Below are 18,121 nucleotides of genomic sequence, written 5' to 3'. Positions count from 1 at the left end.
GAATGTTCTGAATTGTGTACCAAATTTTTGTTGCCTAGTTTCTCGTAACACCAGGTAATCTAACTTAAATACTGGATAATCGATGTGAATGTGTCATACTTATTATAGCAATATGTCACAGTCTAAAAACTCTTTCCTGTTGAACAAAGAACTTTGAATGCTCGAAATAAGTCAGAAAATGGTTGCCTACAAGATATTTAATGCAATAAGTTGGAGCTAATTAAATATTAGCACTACACTAGTAACACTAGTAACTACTAACAGAGCTAACGACAAGCGGCATATGAATCTATCGATAGAATCGTGTTGGTTAGATCGGGACATTAGACACCGGGCGTCACCATCTCATTGTATTTCATGGACTCTTTAACAATAATAATTCTATCGGTAGATTTGTTTATGAGTTTTCCAGGAAGGCAGACCACTTACCCGAGAAGTTGGGCATAGAAGCAAAGAGCACGCCAACCTCCGCGTAGCTTTGGCTGTAGAGGTCGCGGTGGTGGTGGCGAGCGCCCATGAAGTGCCTGGCGACGTGTGGCGGCAGCACGTTGTGCACGAGCGCCTGGTTGCGCCGGCGCAGGTCGGCCGCCTGCTCCGCTTGCGCGCGCATGCGCTCGCCGCGTGAGTGCCGCGCACGCTCCAGGGACTCGCTCTGCGTGTAAACAAACGTCCATGAATAACTCCACAAACGGAACATTACTGATGACCTATTCTAAAGAAAATACCGAACATACTTACATATCTATTGAAAATCAGTAGCGCTATCATCACGAAGAACAGCATTATAATGTTGCGTCCAGTGTGGATTTTGGCTCTAAAATAGAAAAGAACGGTATTAATAATACTTCCATATAACTTTAAATGACAAACAAGGTTGCGGCCGTATATGAAGTGGTAACCAAATATTTGTTGAATTTTGAAAATTCCCTTTCACGTACGTTAAATAAAGATTCTATCTAAAAATTTTAAAATTTTGCTGTTTCAGCGGTGCATTGATAAATGCGTCAATCAGTTAGTCATTCAGCATCCTTTTATATATATACAGTATCCATGTACATCCCGTGACTTGTCCTATCTATCCCCAGAAAAGAAGAAGTAGCTTGGGATAGAATTTTTATGTTGTTATTTGGATTGTGGATGAATTCCTCTTTTACGGCAAAACCGGATTACAATGAAATTTCATATATCTTTATATATATTATAATATTTTTGTGGATAAAATACAAGTTCACCTAACAAAGGTGAAAGTTTATGAAGATCTGTACAAAAGTCTGTTACTCAATCTCGCATATCGACTGAATGTATTTTTAACTGATGATGGTCTGTCTGTTGAAAATGGTAAGAATTGCTAAAGACATGAGTAAAATCACTAAATCTTGTGATCACCATAGTTGTCATTTGTGCATTGTTACCATACAGTATCTCGTTTTTTTTATTATTATGACTTACCATTTCAACTTAGACCATCGAATAGAATATACATGTACCGATCAAAATGTACATTTGATAAACCTTTTTCGAAATTAATAGAAAAACTATCTAAGTAGGGAAGCTGCTCTTAGTACCTAATTCCTTTGCATAATATTTCTTACTGTGAATTGAATTCATATATTTATCTACTTATTTATATCTGCGTGAATATCCATTACATTGCAATATCAATTGTAAAACATTCATGATGTCATACACTGTGATTCCTGTGTTCATGAATTGAATCTCTGCCTATGTTTTAGCATGCGTGAAAAGGATTAAATGGAATTGTTTTCGTGATTACTCTTGACAAATAAATAATGTTACAATTTATTTAAATTATTAGTAAATATACAACTGATGTAGACTGTAAGCAATTCACTCATCACATTTTATGTAATCGAATGTCGATAATTAAATTCAAATAATAAAGTGCGTGTTGGAACTCGGAATAGGTAAACAGATTATGTAGAGTTAGAGTTGTTTCGATATCACTTCAAGTATATTTATTACAAAGTTTTTCTTACAAAAGTTAAAAATGATGTTATAAAAAATTACCTAGAAAAATTGTATAGGATGAAATTTAGATTTAGGAAAGCAGTTTCATCAATGTCAACGAGGTCAGTACCCCGCCAGCATAAACTTGTGCTGGCGAGGTACTAGTAAAGGATAATTGATAATGACGAAGTCAGGTTTTCATTTTGTTATTTTTTATATTAAATTACGTTTTTAAATTATGTTTTTTTTTTTAATAAATAAATGTTTATTAATATTATAAACGTAACAGCGAGTTATAAAGGCTACTTTTATTCCGACCAATAAAAATATCACGTGGACGAAATCCTGTGCCACGATATCTGTTCATGAATCTCTGAAATCAGTCAACTGATATTAACAAAATTTTGTAATGTATAATATTGGCTCCAACTTAAAAAAATAAGGTAGTCTTAAAATAGACAAGAAGAGAATTCGCAAAGAGGCGGTAGAGGTTCTAACTTCCTCCTAATATTAGGTACAAATGTGAAAGTTGGTAAAGTTATTTGTTTGTATTGGTTGCTGCCCTACACTTAGTGCTCATTTGATATTGACAGTTTGAAGATAATAATTGATAATAAAACGTGCAGACTTGAGTGCTGAAGTATACGACTGATTTATTCAACATACTCGTACTTAAAAAATGCGTGTATACAAATAACTGAATCGGCAGTTTTTACTTTTGCATTATAAATTGTACAAAACTAATCTGGGGTCGTCATGCAAACAACTACAACTTACTAAATACAAGCACCTATAGGTGCTTGTACTTAGTAAGTCCTCTTAGGATAATTTTGGAATAGACACTAGAGTCCAGTCGATAGGCCTAAAACATTGTAGTCTGGGTCTGCGAAGTTTAAATGTTGCAAATACAGCCACTGTTGGCTGTTAAAAGATTATAAAGATTATTTGATATGATAAGTGATTGCGTTTGAAATTGGTAAAAAAGTGGTAAAAAAATTATAATCGCTGTAAATTGTATGAAAATTTAATGATACAATATCTCTGCATTGCCGAAACCTAATCCAGAATGAATGCATGATAATGTTTTCATGGTAAGTGAAATCTGAGATCCTTGGTCCAAAAGAGTTCGTAATATGTACCATCCGCCGATAATACATTTAATAAGACAGTAGTTAATATAATTTTTTCATTCTTGCTCGCAACGTAATGGACAATATTCTTAATCGTTAAGTTAAAGTCGTTGCCAGAAACATACTAGGTATGCTTGGCGATAAGATTGATTTTCCGATATACGAGTACGCGTCATGAATTAATGCATTATGATTTATTCGCATAAAGTTTACAATATTTGTGTACAATAAAGAATAAAGAAAAAAATGAATGTTTTGCTAAAACATTGTATGATTAAATAAATAATTATGACAGTGCCCTAATTGCGTAAGTGTACTCAATCGAATGTTAGGTGTTATATTGAGGAATTTCACAAATACATAAATAATGATTAGAATTACACAATGGACGCATAGGATTAATATACTGGCATGATAAATGCTACATGAAAAGTTGTTATGATTTTGAATATTAAGTTTAGTATAAATACATAGGTTTATTTAATGTAGTTTTGTTTCGATTATGACTTCGTATTGCTATACTCCTGTATGGGCCCGAGAGCCATATATTTAGACTTTATTAAAGTAATTAATTTGTTTCACGATGGCAAATTTCGAGAAGAGTTACATGTGTTTCTTACAGTCGCTACAAGTTTTTCTTACAAACATTTTGTACTATTAACAGGCCCCACGTATTTATATCAAACCCTAAATTGTGAATGGTGTGTATATGTTTATTTAGTGGATGTACTATACAGCCATTTTAAATGAAAAGAAGTTTGTTTTAGAATAACCCGTTAATTTAAAAATATATCTATTTAATTCGTAAAAAGAATTTGAGGTATTTATTAACCATAGAGACGCCAAAAGAGGGGTGTTAAAAGTTCGACGTCTCTGTATATGTATGCAGGTATTGTATCAGCCGTACTGCTTCACCTTTAAACTTTCCTATAAGTGTTGTGTTTTTTTAACATTAGTAATAGAGTTCTTGTTGAATGCTTCAATAAATAAATCTTAGAATGTAGACCACTGCGTATATTTTTCAGTGAACATCGGGAGTTCTAGTTGAAGTGTAGATTGATGGACATGGGTAGTGGATGATAGCTTCAAATTTAAATCGCACTTAATCTTTTTGTATAGCTGCTCGTATTCATTAAGTTCATTTCTATATGATACACATATATGTATATATCTGAAGATGTAAGCTATCACTGATGTTTAATTTAGTTTATAAATTCCTCAGTTCTCTTCAATCTCCCATTTCTCTGTAATTTTATTTACGTTGATGCTATTAAACAAATGAAATCTCTTCGCTCATTTGCATAGCTCTGTTATAATATTATAGTATAGAATGATAACGTGGTACTAACTGATTGGTACAGTTCTTTGGAGTACTTAAATATATTCTCAGTAAAATACTATTTTAAATCTGGTTGAAGAGACAGTTTTAAAAGATACTGTTGAAATTGCTCCCAGAGATTAGCTAACATCTCAATCCTTACGCTGAATATTATCAGGTGTTTTTCTAGAGGAAATATTAAAATTTGTATTGAATTTGTTAATGTGTTCGTAGTTCAGACTGAGGAGCATATAAGACCTCTATTAGGTATAACTAAGTGATCTTACTTGATAACTGATGGAACTCTGTGCTGTGAAAATTGTTGAAGCTGGTGTTTGATTGCGAGCTGTAGTGCTCGGATGAAGATGATGATCTTGATGATGATGATAACCACAATAAGCACTAATAATGTTTTTTTGTGGTAACCTGCGTATCACCATATTTGACGACGTCATATTTATCGACGACGAAGCGCAAATATCGAGTTATTTGATAAAGAAAACAGGCCGATTTGATTCTTGAATATTAGTCGAAAGACCAAAAAATGTAAGGCTTGCTACCCTACACTTAGTGTCGATTTGATATTGACAATTCGGGGATGATATTTGATAATTAAACGTCCCGACTTGAGTGCTGAATTATACAGACTGATTTATGTAACATACTTAAATGACGCGAGTGTACAAACAGCTGCGTTGGCAGTTTAATATTTCAAATTGTACAGGTCCCGTATAATGTTTGAAAGGTTGTATATTTATTATTTAAATCACGCCTAAGTGGTTAAATGGATTTAAATGAAATTTCGTGCACGGGTAGATAATATTCAAACTTATTACATCTAAAGTATTCTCTTTATATACTAATTCGTGCGAGCAAATCTAAGAGAAACAGCTAGTAAATAAGTAAATATTAAAATAGAAATAAAAAACTAACAGCACGTGTAGGAGATGCGGGTCGTAGTCGGCGGTGTGATTGTAGGGCGCGCGGTAGGGGTCGCGGTCGAGCGAGGGCCGCGGTGCGAGCAGCGCGGGCTGCAGCGCGGCGGGCAGCGCGTGCGCGGCGGCCAGCGCGGCCAGCAGCGCGGCACGCGCGCATCCGCCCAGGGGCGAAACCCACAGCGCACCGCATAGTGCTCCCGCGCCCACCTGCACCGACGCATAGCTCGCATACGACACTCGCCGCCTCTCCAATTAGAGGTGGCTAGTATGTAACAATATCTATATATTGTAACTATAATATCTGTATATTTTTAATGGGTGATAATGAAATGGTAACCCCGCCTGCACAGTCGGTATACGCTGGCCAGACACCAGGGAGGCATGATAGGTGAGAATGAAAAGGCAGGTCAGTTAGCACATCATGACAAAATCCATTAGATTTAACCACGATGGTTTCCAGGAGGAACCGCGTTGAGGTTAACGGATATATTAAAGATTGGTTATCCAATATACGAGTATAATACTAAAATGAAGAACCTGAATGAAAATTCGACTTGTATGAGCGATGTCGAAATGGTTTATGACCTTTTTTACACTAAATGATCGTAGAAACTCAATATATAGGTATTGTAACGGTATCAACATTACCCAATCCTATCTCCAATATACCAAATGAACACTTTGTACATGCTATGTAAGTCTATATGAGTAATTAATAAAAAATATGAAAGTGGAAGGTAACCCCGCCTTCGTTATCGGTGTCCTCCTCCATGTTACGCTAATTTATAATTTCCCAAGTAAACTCACACGAAAATTGGACATCATACAACTTTTTTACTTATAATAATTAAAGTGACTTTTAGTGACTCAATTTGAAAACAACGAATCATAAAATACCGTTACTATACATTTAACATCTAAAACAACATATAAATCGCTATCAATATTCTCAGTGAGAAATGGATAATTTAAAATTCTCTCTTTATAACTAGGGAAAAATTCTCTTATTACCCCATCTAAAATTACAGTCGTAAGATTTGACTGTTAAACATGTTTACAGTAATCTTTTACATAAAATAATTTTACACAATCATGAAGATAAAAATAATCTTGTTAATTGGCTCAAAAATTTTATACATCATAAAGATACGTACTAACCCAACCAATAATCTCAGGGGAAGAGATTGTTAATAATGGGCTCACTAGTCGCCATCACTAAAAATATACCCTATCGCACAGGTGTACCACAGCGCGGTCCCCTCTGGAAACCAGCGTAGTTAGTTTCTACTGAAATTTGCATTGATGGAGCAACTGATCAAATTTCATTCTCATCGTTTTATGCTCCACTGTATACCGTTAGCATAAGCGAGTGCACCATTCCATTTTCATTTATAAGGTAAACCCCATAATTTCATCTCGAGTTAGTAAATTATAGTTAAAACTATAATTTATTAAATAAAAACTATATCTACCAGAGGGAGACTTTTTTTTTATATTTTCTTCAATACTGTAGGACATACTTTTGTTCTATCATCAATAATTTCCGCAGCGCACGCGACGAAATTTATTTTATAGCATTTTTTTACCTTGAGTTACGTTACTAAAGTTTTAGTAAGGATCCCTAATCTTTTCTAGCAATAAATATAGCCTATCCTAATCTTTTCTAGCAATAAATATAGTCTATGTTACTCAGGATGAATGTAGCTTTCTAATGATGAAAGAATTTTTTAAATTGGTAAAGTAGTTTTTGAGTTTATTCATTACAAATATACACACAAAAATATAAATCTTTCCTCTTTATAATATTAGTATAGATTGAATACCTATATGAGTATGATATAACTAGGTATCTATTATCTAAAAAAGCAAACTGACAACTAGGTATATTGCCATTATTTCACATTTCTTTCTGTTTTCACCAATTAATCATTACGAAACGTATTTTTCGCACCTCAATGTTAATGTCCAATAATGTGAACGAAGTGTCCACATAGATTTCAAGTCATCTCATTATTGACTCTATCTATACAATGTGAAAGTAAAAATGACGCTTTACGTGATAGTAGTATGAAGGATGAATGCAGCGACGCGCCCCACTGTGAGCTGGCGCATCCTCTCTCAGGCCATCCTCCATCAACATCGCTTCAAAATTACCACAGATAATCTGAAAACGGAAACAATACGTATTTAAAATATATTTTGTCGGATTTACGGTACGTCCTATTATTAGTACGTCAAATTCTTGGTAGTGGATGCAGCATACACAAGTAGAGTACACTATCTCTCTGAAGCTTTAAAAACATTGTGACGGTTGATATATTGTTATAAACAAAATATAATATTTTGTTTATGACAATTTTTATAGGGAAATTTATATAAATAATTTATATAGGGACTCTCGAAGAGGAAACCCTGGGATAATAATAAGTAATAATAATATCATTTTGCCAGAAACATAGTTACAAAATATAATTATTTAAATTAATATAAATTTTATTCAAGGAACTAAACAATTCCCGCTTTGTTATATATAATAGTAGATACAAAATTTTATACGAATTTTTGCAAATTTCTTATATACGGTCACGTGATAATTTAAAATTGAATATTTAAATATATTTAGTCATGTTCATTGGGTAAGTTATTCAGTATCTACAGTACAGTAGCTACCTTATCTATGGCTATGAAAGACAATTGTCCTGAAGCTCATTGATACTCTATTCTAGTATAATACATTTAAATATTCTTATAATTTCTAAAAATTGGATTACGTTCTGTAGAGGTCGATTGTCTGTACATAGAAAAAAAACGCTAAAAACTAAATCAGGAGGATGTTCTTTTCTATCTCCGAAATTTTGCTTTAAACCTTACATCCGTGGTCAACATTTTAGATACTTCTAATCACGGAAAAATAGAGAGTTCCCGTGGGATGGTTAAAATTATAGTCACTTATACAGCTTAGTACGCAACCTACTTAAGTAAAGTCATTTTGATGTAAGGCAAAGAGTGAGAACAACAAGTCATTTGTTAATTTTGGTCTAGTATGCACAGACATAATAAATAGGTAGGTACATACATCGATACATACTCGTACAAAATTTACAAATCTGTGAAAATTCAACCCTTCATTCTGGCTTTCGCCATACCACGCGGATAAAGTCGCGGGCATCAGCTAGTGAATTACTAGTATTGTAAAATGTATTAGAATTTATACTCACTAAAGGAGCGACGTTAGCTGCAACAAACATTGCTATGTTGAATGTGCCACATGTTAATTTCCAATAAGGACTAATGGACTTTTTCTGAAAAGAAAAAAATATTACTTATTTAAAATATTTTAATTAAAATAAAAGTAATTGATTAATTTTTAACGTTTTATACTTTTTTTTTCTTTTATACAACTTAGAATGGCAAACTAGCTGACGACCCACCTGATGGAAAGTTGTAACCGTCGCCTATAGACATGAGCAGTGCCATGGGCATAACAGTGTATACTGTTTCGCCCATGATACCCCCATGCATTGCCATTCCTAAGGATTCAGGTGTTATTCCTCTGTACCCTGTAAATTCACGTCATCCAAACCTCCAAACCCACCCTTCAAACCGAAACACAGCCATGCAAACACAACTGCTTTACGGTTGAAACACGAATTGGGACAGAGGTACCCAAGCAATCGACTTTTATACAAAGTCTCCCTCTGGTACAAACTTAATGATAAAAATATATCTAGTTGATATCTGAACATTGTAAGGAGGGAATTTAATAAGGGCACCGGATACCAAAACAATGTTTCGATATTTTATGTGTGTCTGTCTGCTTATTCCCAGCATTATACAAAGATTGCTGAACCAAATTGGATGTGATTTGGTTCAGCAATCATCTATTAGTGATCTTTTTCATTCGTTTTCTACTACCAAAATGAACATATATGATGTTGTGGACAAAAAACTAGTCTCCGAATATATACAATATAAACATAGACTAGACTGTAACTTTAACTTAGATGTGATAAAAATTGTTTATTTTTACTCACCCTTTAAGTATAGAATTTCTGGAAATGAAAGGTGCTTTCAAGTTCAGTCTGACGCCCACTAACTCATTTGTTACTTCATATAGTAAATGCGTCCTTAGGAATCGATTAATACTCGTATAGAATGTTTTGTTTAATGTAAATATTCAGAAATAATAAAAATTCTACTCAATGTGACAAAATATAATAATATTTTTCATTTTTATAAGTAATTCAGTGACAGACTAGGCTTCAAGTAGTGTCTATCATTTTTAGTGATAAGATAAAGATAAAAAATACTATTACAAGTACATTTTTTAATAGTTAAGTTTGAAGTCTATTGTTCAAATTGATATACACTAAATATTGTATTCAAAAAAAGTGTTTGTTTCAAATAATTGAAGGAACAAATTGAACGAGTAAGTAAATAGGTATCTATTGACGAATGTATGATTTCTGTTACCTGTATGTAAGTACATTTACCTTAAAACATGTACCTATTTAACATTTAATATTTTTTTTAACAACTAACAATTAAAATATTTAAGGAAATTACCTTAAACTGTGCATATCTGAAGCAGGCATAGTATATAACATTAATTAGGCCGGTCTCTAGTATCAGGGCGAGGTAAACGGCATGCAAAGATAAGGTGGGCGGCACAGCGAAGCTCGCTAGCGCTACCACCGCTGGAAGCAGCATTAATGGTGGTGCTGCCACTGCCAGTGGGCAGGGGTCGCTTCGTCGCGCATACGTCGCTTCTGCGCCCACCGCCTTGAACGTCAGGCAGAGAGTAGTCGCGTCCGCCAATTCCCTAACAATACATAATATTCTCCTATTTATCAAAATCACAATTTTTTTTTTATGCAACTTAGAATGGCAAACAAGCTGACGGCCCACCTGATGAAAAGTGGTAAACGTCGCTTATAGACATGAGCAGCAACATAGACATAGCAGAGTATACTGTTTCGCTCATGATACTCCCCATACGTGGTCATTCCTGAGGACTCAGGCGTTAATTTTCTGTACCCTGTAAATTCACTGCCATATCACATCCTTCAAACCGAAACATAGCCATGCAAACATAAATGCTTCACGGTAGAAACACGAATGAGACAGAGGTGTCCAAGCAAACGACTTTTGTACAAAGTCTCCCTCTGGTAAAATAAATAGGTAATAATAGGTAGATTTACTTTCATATCTCTCTTTGCAATTTGATAGATTCTTTAAAGTCCTTAAGCCTTATGAAACATCCTTCAAGTAGTATTTATTCTCTATCATATATCGTTTCACTAATTTAAACGTGATTGAGTACAATAATTATATTAAGAATTTCTCTTATATTATATAAGTAAGATTTGTGTGTAACCAAATTATAATATCATGAATAATTTAGTTCTATATTCCAACAACTAGCTATCTGGGAGAATGTTGCAAGTTTTTAATTGTATCAAATTGAACGACAACTGACAGTAACTTGAAACTTGCAATGTTTTGTGCCGCTGTATGTATTTATTCTCAGAGTTGACAGTTACATAGCATAGCTACTCATTCCATCTAGTAGGGGTCGTCCTACACTGCGTTTGCCCGTATATATTTTATTTCACATTGAGGAAAAATATTATTAAAAAAAATTACGCCTGTAATCATGGATAGGGTAGGTAGAAGTATTTGTTGTTGTTGTGAATTAAGTATAATGTAACGCTCGACTTGCTCGCATTTCGCCGAGCACACTTAATTTAATGTGGTAGGGGGTGAGGATAGCGTCGTATCTCGGGATAATTAGGTTTGTTAACGGTGTTTGCTGTAGGCGGAAATCTTGCTAGAAATTTAAATAGACACAAAACATTGTCATTAGTTAGATTAGACCTTACGCTCGAAATTGCATTGAAAATTTGGTATACTTTAATCATTATTAGGCACTTAACTTATATGTAATAGGAAAAAAAAATTACGTTATCAAAAATAAAGTTTATAATTTTATGCGCTTGACTTTACTTATGTTACTTTTTAATATTGTTAGTGAAACAATAAAAAATATTAAAAGTGTCAATATTTAATTTTTGTTTTTATCCTGACTTATTTAAATTTTAAGATTATCAGTCAAATACGTAATTATATTTCACACTAGCTAACCACTGTATACGTAAATATTCATATTTTATAAATATGAGTATGTCCACAATATAATTAAGCATGACGTAAGTAAAAGGCAACTTGCTATTATTATATTTAGGTATGTATGCATGGTGTGTAGTATACATACCTAACATATACGGTTTAATTATACCTACTTATCTTAATTGCCTTCAGAAATAATAAGTAAAGCATGTAGTTTAGTCGTACTTACTTATTATCATCTCTATTCACGAGCTCTTCTCGTAACATATTGAGTATTTTCAATTCTTCATTGTCCTTGCTCTCGTCTTGCGGTGATAGAACCTACGAATAATTTATGAAGCGTGTCTATGTAATTGAAAAGCAGCAAATCGATATAAAGGCTCATGATCATAATATAGCATAAACCAAGAAGGTGGGGGTGAATTAATGAGCAATTCCATCTGAATGAGACTTGTAAAAGCTGTCTTCGCTAGTCTAAAACTATAAGTAGGGTAGTGCAGGCCCCGAGTCTAGTGGCCCAGTGTCCTAGATTTATTTAGGCTGGTATAAATGAAAGGGGCGTGGGGAGTGGGAGCCGGGAGTAGCGGCGTTCGGAGAGGCAGTAGTGCACTCACCGAGTCCTCATCGTCGTCTTTGAGGTCGGAGAGCGCGTCGTTCGCATCGCCACCCTCTACCGCCTCGCCCTCAGGGGCACTTTTTTCTTCGCCTCCCTGGTACTATTAGACATAATATATATGGTATATTCATTAATAAACGTTATCGGTATTACCATAAAATGAATTTGTTAAATTCAAACACATGCGTAAAATACACACACACAGAGAGAATACACACACACACAATTTATAAATATAAATCTTATTCCAAAAGAGCATTTAACATCTATTTATATAAACAAAAGAATGTTGGTTTATTAAAAAAACAGGTATTTAATAATAATAATTTAAATTATTGGAAATAATAATAATTTAGCATATGAAATTAAAAATTCTCATTATTACACTGACCAAATAATTATTAATCACTTAAACAGTTTTGTTAAACACTATTTAGGTAAGTAGTGTTATAAATAATTTTTGAGTGAGACCGTATTTTAACCGACTTCAAAAAAGGAGGTTATTCTAATTTCGGTTGTATTATTTTTTTATGTTTGTCACCTCATAACCCCGTCAGTTATAAACCAATTTAGAAAATCCTTTTCTTTTTTTGTTTGAAAGGATACACTTTCAGATTAGTGCCACAGATATTTTATCAAAATCGATTTAGTAGTTTAGTTTTTAAAAGTGGCAAAAGCAGTTTTAAAAGTAGCTGATTTTGCCACATTTGTAGTCGGTTTTTTTCTTGTGCAATACAATCTTAAATTATCATGACAAAGAATCACATATAAATAGGCCAAATTCACAATTACTTTTATGTGGAAATTTTGTGGCTAACTTTAGTTTAGGACAGAAACAGTATTTTATTATTACGAGGACAAATGGTAGGTAAACTTTAGTTGTGGTGTATTCACTTGAGATGCATCTACTTAAACTAAATCAATAAGAGAGAAACTATGTTCAAAAAGAAAAATACTACTTAAACTAATGAAGCAAAGAAATTATAATAAATTTGTAGGTATCTACAAACACAAGTATACAAATACATTTTAAAATAATGTATATAATGAAATTAATACTTAATTTTATTGAATTTAGATTAGGGGAAAAGTAACGTACAGGTTTCAATACACGAACGATGAAAAATGTTTTGATGCCAGCCTGCCTCAACATCTCTTCGCGGCGCTCGCCATGCGCTGGCTCAACTTCAAAGTCGTCGTTAAGGAAACTCAGCGTTACTTCTGATATGTGAACACGACTGTTAACAATTAAAATAACTCACTATACCAATGTTAACCTAAATTTTATTAGAAATATGAACGATATTACCCAACCAATATTTAATGCCAATTAAAATAATTTAATTGTAATAAAAAAAAAAGTTTTCATTTTAAAACTTAGCATAACTTTGAATTCATAATACAATATTCATTTAGTATTAACTTTTTTTTTTCATTATTTTAAGGGCCTTTACCTTTTTCAGGTATATCAGTCCTATTGTACCCTGAACTGATTTCTCAAACAAAACTTTATTTACTTTCCCTAGACGCGGAAACAGAAGAATTAATGGGCATCAATAATTTAGCATTAACTTGTTTTACATTATAAAAGCTGCAGGTACAATTTAGGTAACCCAAAATTCACACAAACAAACAGCAAACAATCTTTAACATAAAAGGGTTGAAAATTTGATTATTTTAAAATCCAGATATGGACTGAAGTTTCATTTAACAGTTTACTAATATTATCATTTCAGCCGATAACTAGAACTGTTGAATATAAATCTTCTCCATGAGGGGAGTTTTGCTAGTAGTTGCCACGTTTGGCAAGCGGATTGGCAACCGCAGTTAGGCTTTTAGTGATATTTTACCAGGGTCACTGCTGCCTATCCTTCTACCATTAAGTTCTCTTAGTCGCCTCTTACGGCACCTACAGAAAAGGAAGGTGTGGCTTATTCTATATTAAAAATATGCTATAATTCCTGCTTAGTATTATTAGGATTATTCTTAGTAATAGTCAACCTTCTTAAAGAGTAATAAATATATTATACTAACCCAGCCATCCCGCTGCTCTCCATTTTATTGGCAAGTTCTACATCACGCGAGTATACGTCAAACTGCCACTGTCTTTGCCCCAATACTCCCGCCAAAACTGCTCCTGTGTGTATACCAACTCGCATGTCTACGGGCGAATTGGTAGTTTGTTGCACGTATCTAAATAAAAATAAATAATAGTGACTCTTCACACAAGGATATTGGCAATCAAGCATTACGATAAGTCACTATGGTGTAAACTATGGACGTATATATACTGTACTTTTTGTAATACTACTAGAAGTTTTATTTAAAATTTAAATATTTTTTTAATAAAACAATAGATATTAAAAAATGTAGAAATAATTCATTCACAGACATTTCAAATTCATCCATTTACAAAAAATAAATTAATTTAAATAAAAATAAACTAAAATAAAATTTCAATACATTATATTTTAACAAAAATATACTATTTCGTAGATAGTAGTAGATCAATAAACTCCCAGGTAGTTCAAAATTAACAGACTTATTTTTCTTCTTCATGAAAAAAGGTTCAACGTTTCTCGCCCATAAAATTTAATCACTAATCACTACAACTGATAATTACTTGAAATACTTACTTAATTGCTTTAACCATAGATAAACCCATGTGGACACACAGAACTGCATGATCAGGTCGCTCTACTGGTGCACCACTGATACAATAGTAACAATCACCCAAGATTTTGATACGCAGCTGTTGATATTTCTGTATACAAAAACTTTATTTTAAAACGTAAGATATATGGACATTTAAATTTGTAATGATAGAAAATAAATTTATTTACCTCGGCAAGTCGATCAAATCGTGCAAACAACTCGTTAAGAATTGCAACAAGATCTTGTGCTGAATAAGTAGAAGAAATAGCCGTGAAGCCTACGATGTCCGCATACAGGATGCTGGTTTAGCATGCAAAAATTCAGTTACACTATATAAAACACAAATTTACCCAAAAAATACAGAATTGAAATTGAAAAAAAAATTGCTTAATGCAATATACATTTAACTTACCTAACGTTTTCGTGCCTCGACATGTAAATTTTTTTGAACTGCGTATCGATAAGGCCAAGATCTTGTCTCATTTGTATTGCTACGTGCTCAGGAAGCACTGATAGAAGCAAACGCTCCTGAAATATAAAGCTAGGTTATATACTCTGCAACTATTAACATCTTCAATTCTGTTTTTTAACTAGATGTTCTTGCAGTTCAGACTTGATAAAGATATTAAAGAAGAGCTTTTTGTATTTATATTTTTTTTTACACCTTAGAATGGCAAACAAGCTGACGGCCCACCTGATGGAAAGTGGTAACAGTCGCCTATAGACATGAGCAGTACCATGAAGCTTTTATTATATTAGCTTTTAAAAACAGTCAAATTATCTATTATTACATCATGAATCACTCAAAAGACATAACAGAGTATACTGTTACGCCCATGATACCTCCCATGCGTTGCCATTCCTGAGGACTCAGATGTTATTCCACTGTACCCAGTAAATTCACGCCATATCCCACCCTTCAAACCGAAATACAGCCAAGCAAACACAACTGCTTCGCGGTAGAAACACGAATGGGCCAGAGGTACCCAAGCAATCGACTTTTGTACAAAGTCTCTCTCTGGTTTTGTTTGGTGATTGTTTATACTAAAATTTATTTAAAAAAAAAGAAAGTATCTTTTTATAAAAAAATATGTATAGAATTATGAAACTCTAAAAAGTTTCTAAGAAGCTAACATATACAATTATTAAAAAATGCAACCCGTATGTCCTCTTTCACTTGTTTTATTTCGACACTTATTTATTATTGTAAAACAGTAAAATAACAAATTATCTATTATTACATCATGAATGGATATAATTATTATCACTGTACATGATGTAATAATAAATTGAAAATCTTCGTTAGCTATTAAAAAATAGTCAATTGTTCCTCTTAACGTTTACGAAAAGTCTAAATAAAATTCTCTGACCGCGCTTTTCACTGTACTGAAGAAACATTGTATTTTGTATATATAATATATTTAAGAGAACTAGATTAAGTTAGATTGAAAGAGTATATGAATGCGGAACCTAAGGAATATGGGGAAAAATAGGAAAATAGCGTGGCCACGTAATAGTCTTGGCAAATTGTATATCAAATATGTTATGTACGTATTAAGTACTAAAATTGACAAATGTAGATTCCAAAATAAAATATTTTAGGTGTCATGCTTACAAGCTTTAAGAAATAGATTAGGGCTAATATTTTAAGAAACTACGACACCCTCTTACAGAGAAAGTAAGAACATAATGGACATCTGAACATATTTACTAGTAGATAGAAATAGAAGGCGCAAGTACCTCTATTTATTTAAATATATCATTATTAAATTATTTGCATTGTTATTACAAAAGTAAGACCTTTCCTGTACTTAAATACTTTCACAAATACTGTTTGCATTGAACGTTTTACTTGTTATTGGAGTAGAATTATTTTGTTTAATTCCGCTACTATTATATGTGTGTGAGTACCGGACGGTCGATGATTGACCACCATTATTACTACCAGAATTTCTACAACCTTCCATATTAGCCCTCAATCTCCGACTGCCATTCGACACCCTAACTGCAAAACAAACACATAAGACTAGGCTCCGAGGAATGATCTAATAATTTGCCGGATGATGCCTTGTTTAGAAGTAAAACACGTGTCGCAAAACATGCGTGGACGAAATAGCGCAGATTGAGGGCTAATATGGAAGGTTGTAGAAATTCTGGTAGTAATGATGGTGGTTAGTCTTCAGGTGTTGGCAGTTACTCACATACTAATGTTAGCAAAGTTAAACAAATAATTCTAATCAAATAATCAGTTATCTGTGCCAAAAAGCTAGTCTTCAGCTTTTTGCTCGTTACTTCTTACGCATGGATTTTAGAAATAAGAAAATTTACGAAATAGTCTATTTCTAAATGGCGTATCAAAATAAAACATAGACCAGATTTTAAGTCAAATCTTCAGGAATACGGCTATAAAACCGTATCTAATGTAGTGTAATTGTTTTTGTGTGGTTCCAGAATAAACATACAAACAGAGAAACATATAGAATGTCTAAAAAATTGTGTTCCGTTATAGTGATTTAAAAAGTAAACTACTGAATCGAGTTTGATAAAATTTCTATGGTACCAATCTGAAAATATTCAAATTCAAAGAAATCATTTCAAATAACAAAAGAGTTTTTCAAATCTTTTTGCAAATGATGGGGTTATGAGGTAACAGCATAAAATATTTTATGTTTGTTCTTCTCATTTTTTAAAGTAACTTAAAAATATTGTTTAATACACCTTATATAAATTTTTTAGACACTAATTTTAATTGACGATTAATCAAAATAGGATCTGCTATGATTATTTTTTTATATTCTGTATTTGTATCGTTAACTGTAAACACATACATTGGTAATTGCAGTGATTTTTATAACGATTATACATACATCTGCTTAATACTATTTGAATAAACTTATATATACAACAATACAAAACCTGTTCTTTGCTTTGCTGTTCAATGGTAAGCTTGTCCCGTAAACTTCGTTTGGTTTCTTGAAAAGCACAACGTTGTTGTCGCTCACCTACTGCATATGCAGTTCCTCCTAATAGCGTTGCTCCCAACAGAAGTGAACCATTTGCAATTTGCTGTAAAAATATTTAATAATCATATCAAGTGCATATTATTTTTATATCAATGTTAACGAATTATAGACTCTTAATATATGACGAACATAGGCACATTTGGTGGGGGGGGGGGGGGTGATTTGTCTGGTGCCCATCCTAGGATCTTATCCTAGGATGTCTATGTATATATATGCCTTAAGTGCCATATGGCCAGGCCTCTCCTGAAAAGTAATCTCAAATATGCCACTGGTGGTGAGTAATGTATGGTTTAATAATATTATACATAAACCAATTTCCGATTTCCTTTCAAATATGCCAATAA

The 18,121-nt window shown here is 33.1% G+C and overlaps 1 protein-coding gene across 5 annotated transcripts in view; it reads right to left on the bottom strand.

Moving 5' to 3' along the window:
• The window catches only part of LOC113517445 (adenylate cyclase type 8), a 34,530-nt gene that overhangs the window by 13,290 nt on the left and 3,119 nt on the right, over positions 1 to 18,121 (bottom strand). For all 5 annotated transcript variants that reach the window (XM_052900930.1, XM_052900931.1, XM_052900933.1 and 2 more), the window contains exons 3-16: positions 17,671 to 17,820; positions 15,167 to 15,282; positions 14,943 to 15,054; positions 14,736 to 14,863; positions 14,134 to 14,292; positions 13,199 to 13,337; positions 12,098 to 12,199; positions 11,713 to 11,804; positions 9,921 to 10,176; positions 8,573 to 8,656; positions 7,411 to 7,518; positions 5,350 to 5,561; positions 739 to 814; positions 430 to 652 (exon numbers count right to left, since the gene is read on the bottom strand). In XM_052900930.1, the coding sequence (XP_052756890.1) occupies positions 430 to 652; positions 739 to 814; positions 5,350 to 5,561; positions 7,411 to 7,518; positions 8,573 to 8,656; positions 9,921 to 10,176; positions 11,713 to 11,804; positions 12,098 to 12,199; positions 13,199 to 13,337; positions 14,134 to 14,292; positions 14,736 to 14,863; positions 14,943 to 15,054; positions 15,167 to 15,282; positions 17,671 to 17,820 (1,957 nt within the window). The remainder of the gene's footprint in view (positions 1 to 429; positions 653 to 738; positions 815 to 5,349; positions 5,562 to 7,410; positions 7,519 to 8,572; positions 8,657 to 9,920; positions 10,177 to 11,712; positions 11,805 to 12,097; positions 12,200 to 13,198; positions 13,338 to 14,133; positions 14,293 to 14,735; positions 14,864 to 14,942; positions 15,055 to 15,166; positions 15,283 to 17,670; positions 17,821 to 18,121) is intronic.

The sequence above is a fragment of the Galleria mellonella genome, unplaced genomic scaffold (genome assembly GCF_026898425.1).
Source record: "Galleria mellonella isolate WM207_F2 unplaced genomic scaffold, CSIRO_AGI_GalMel_v1 utg72, whole genome shotgun sequence".
NCBI lineage: Eukaryota > Metazoa > Arthropoda > Insecta > Lepidoptera > Pyralidae > Galleria > Galleria mellonella.
This window is presented reverse-complemented; position numbering and strand designations above follow the sequence as displayed.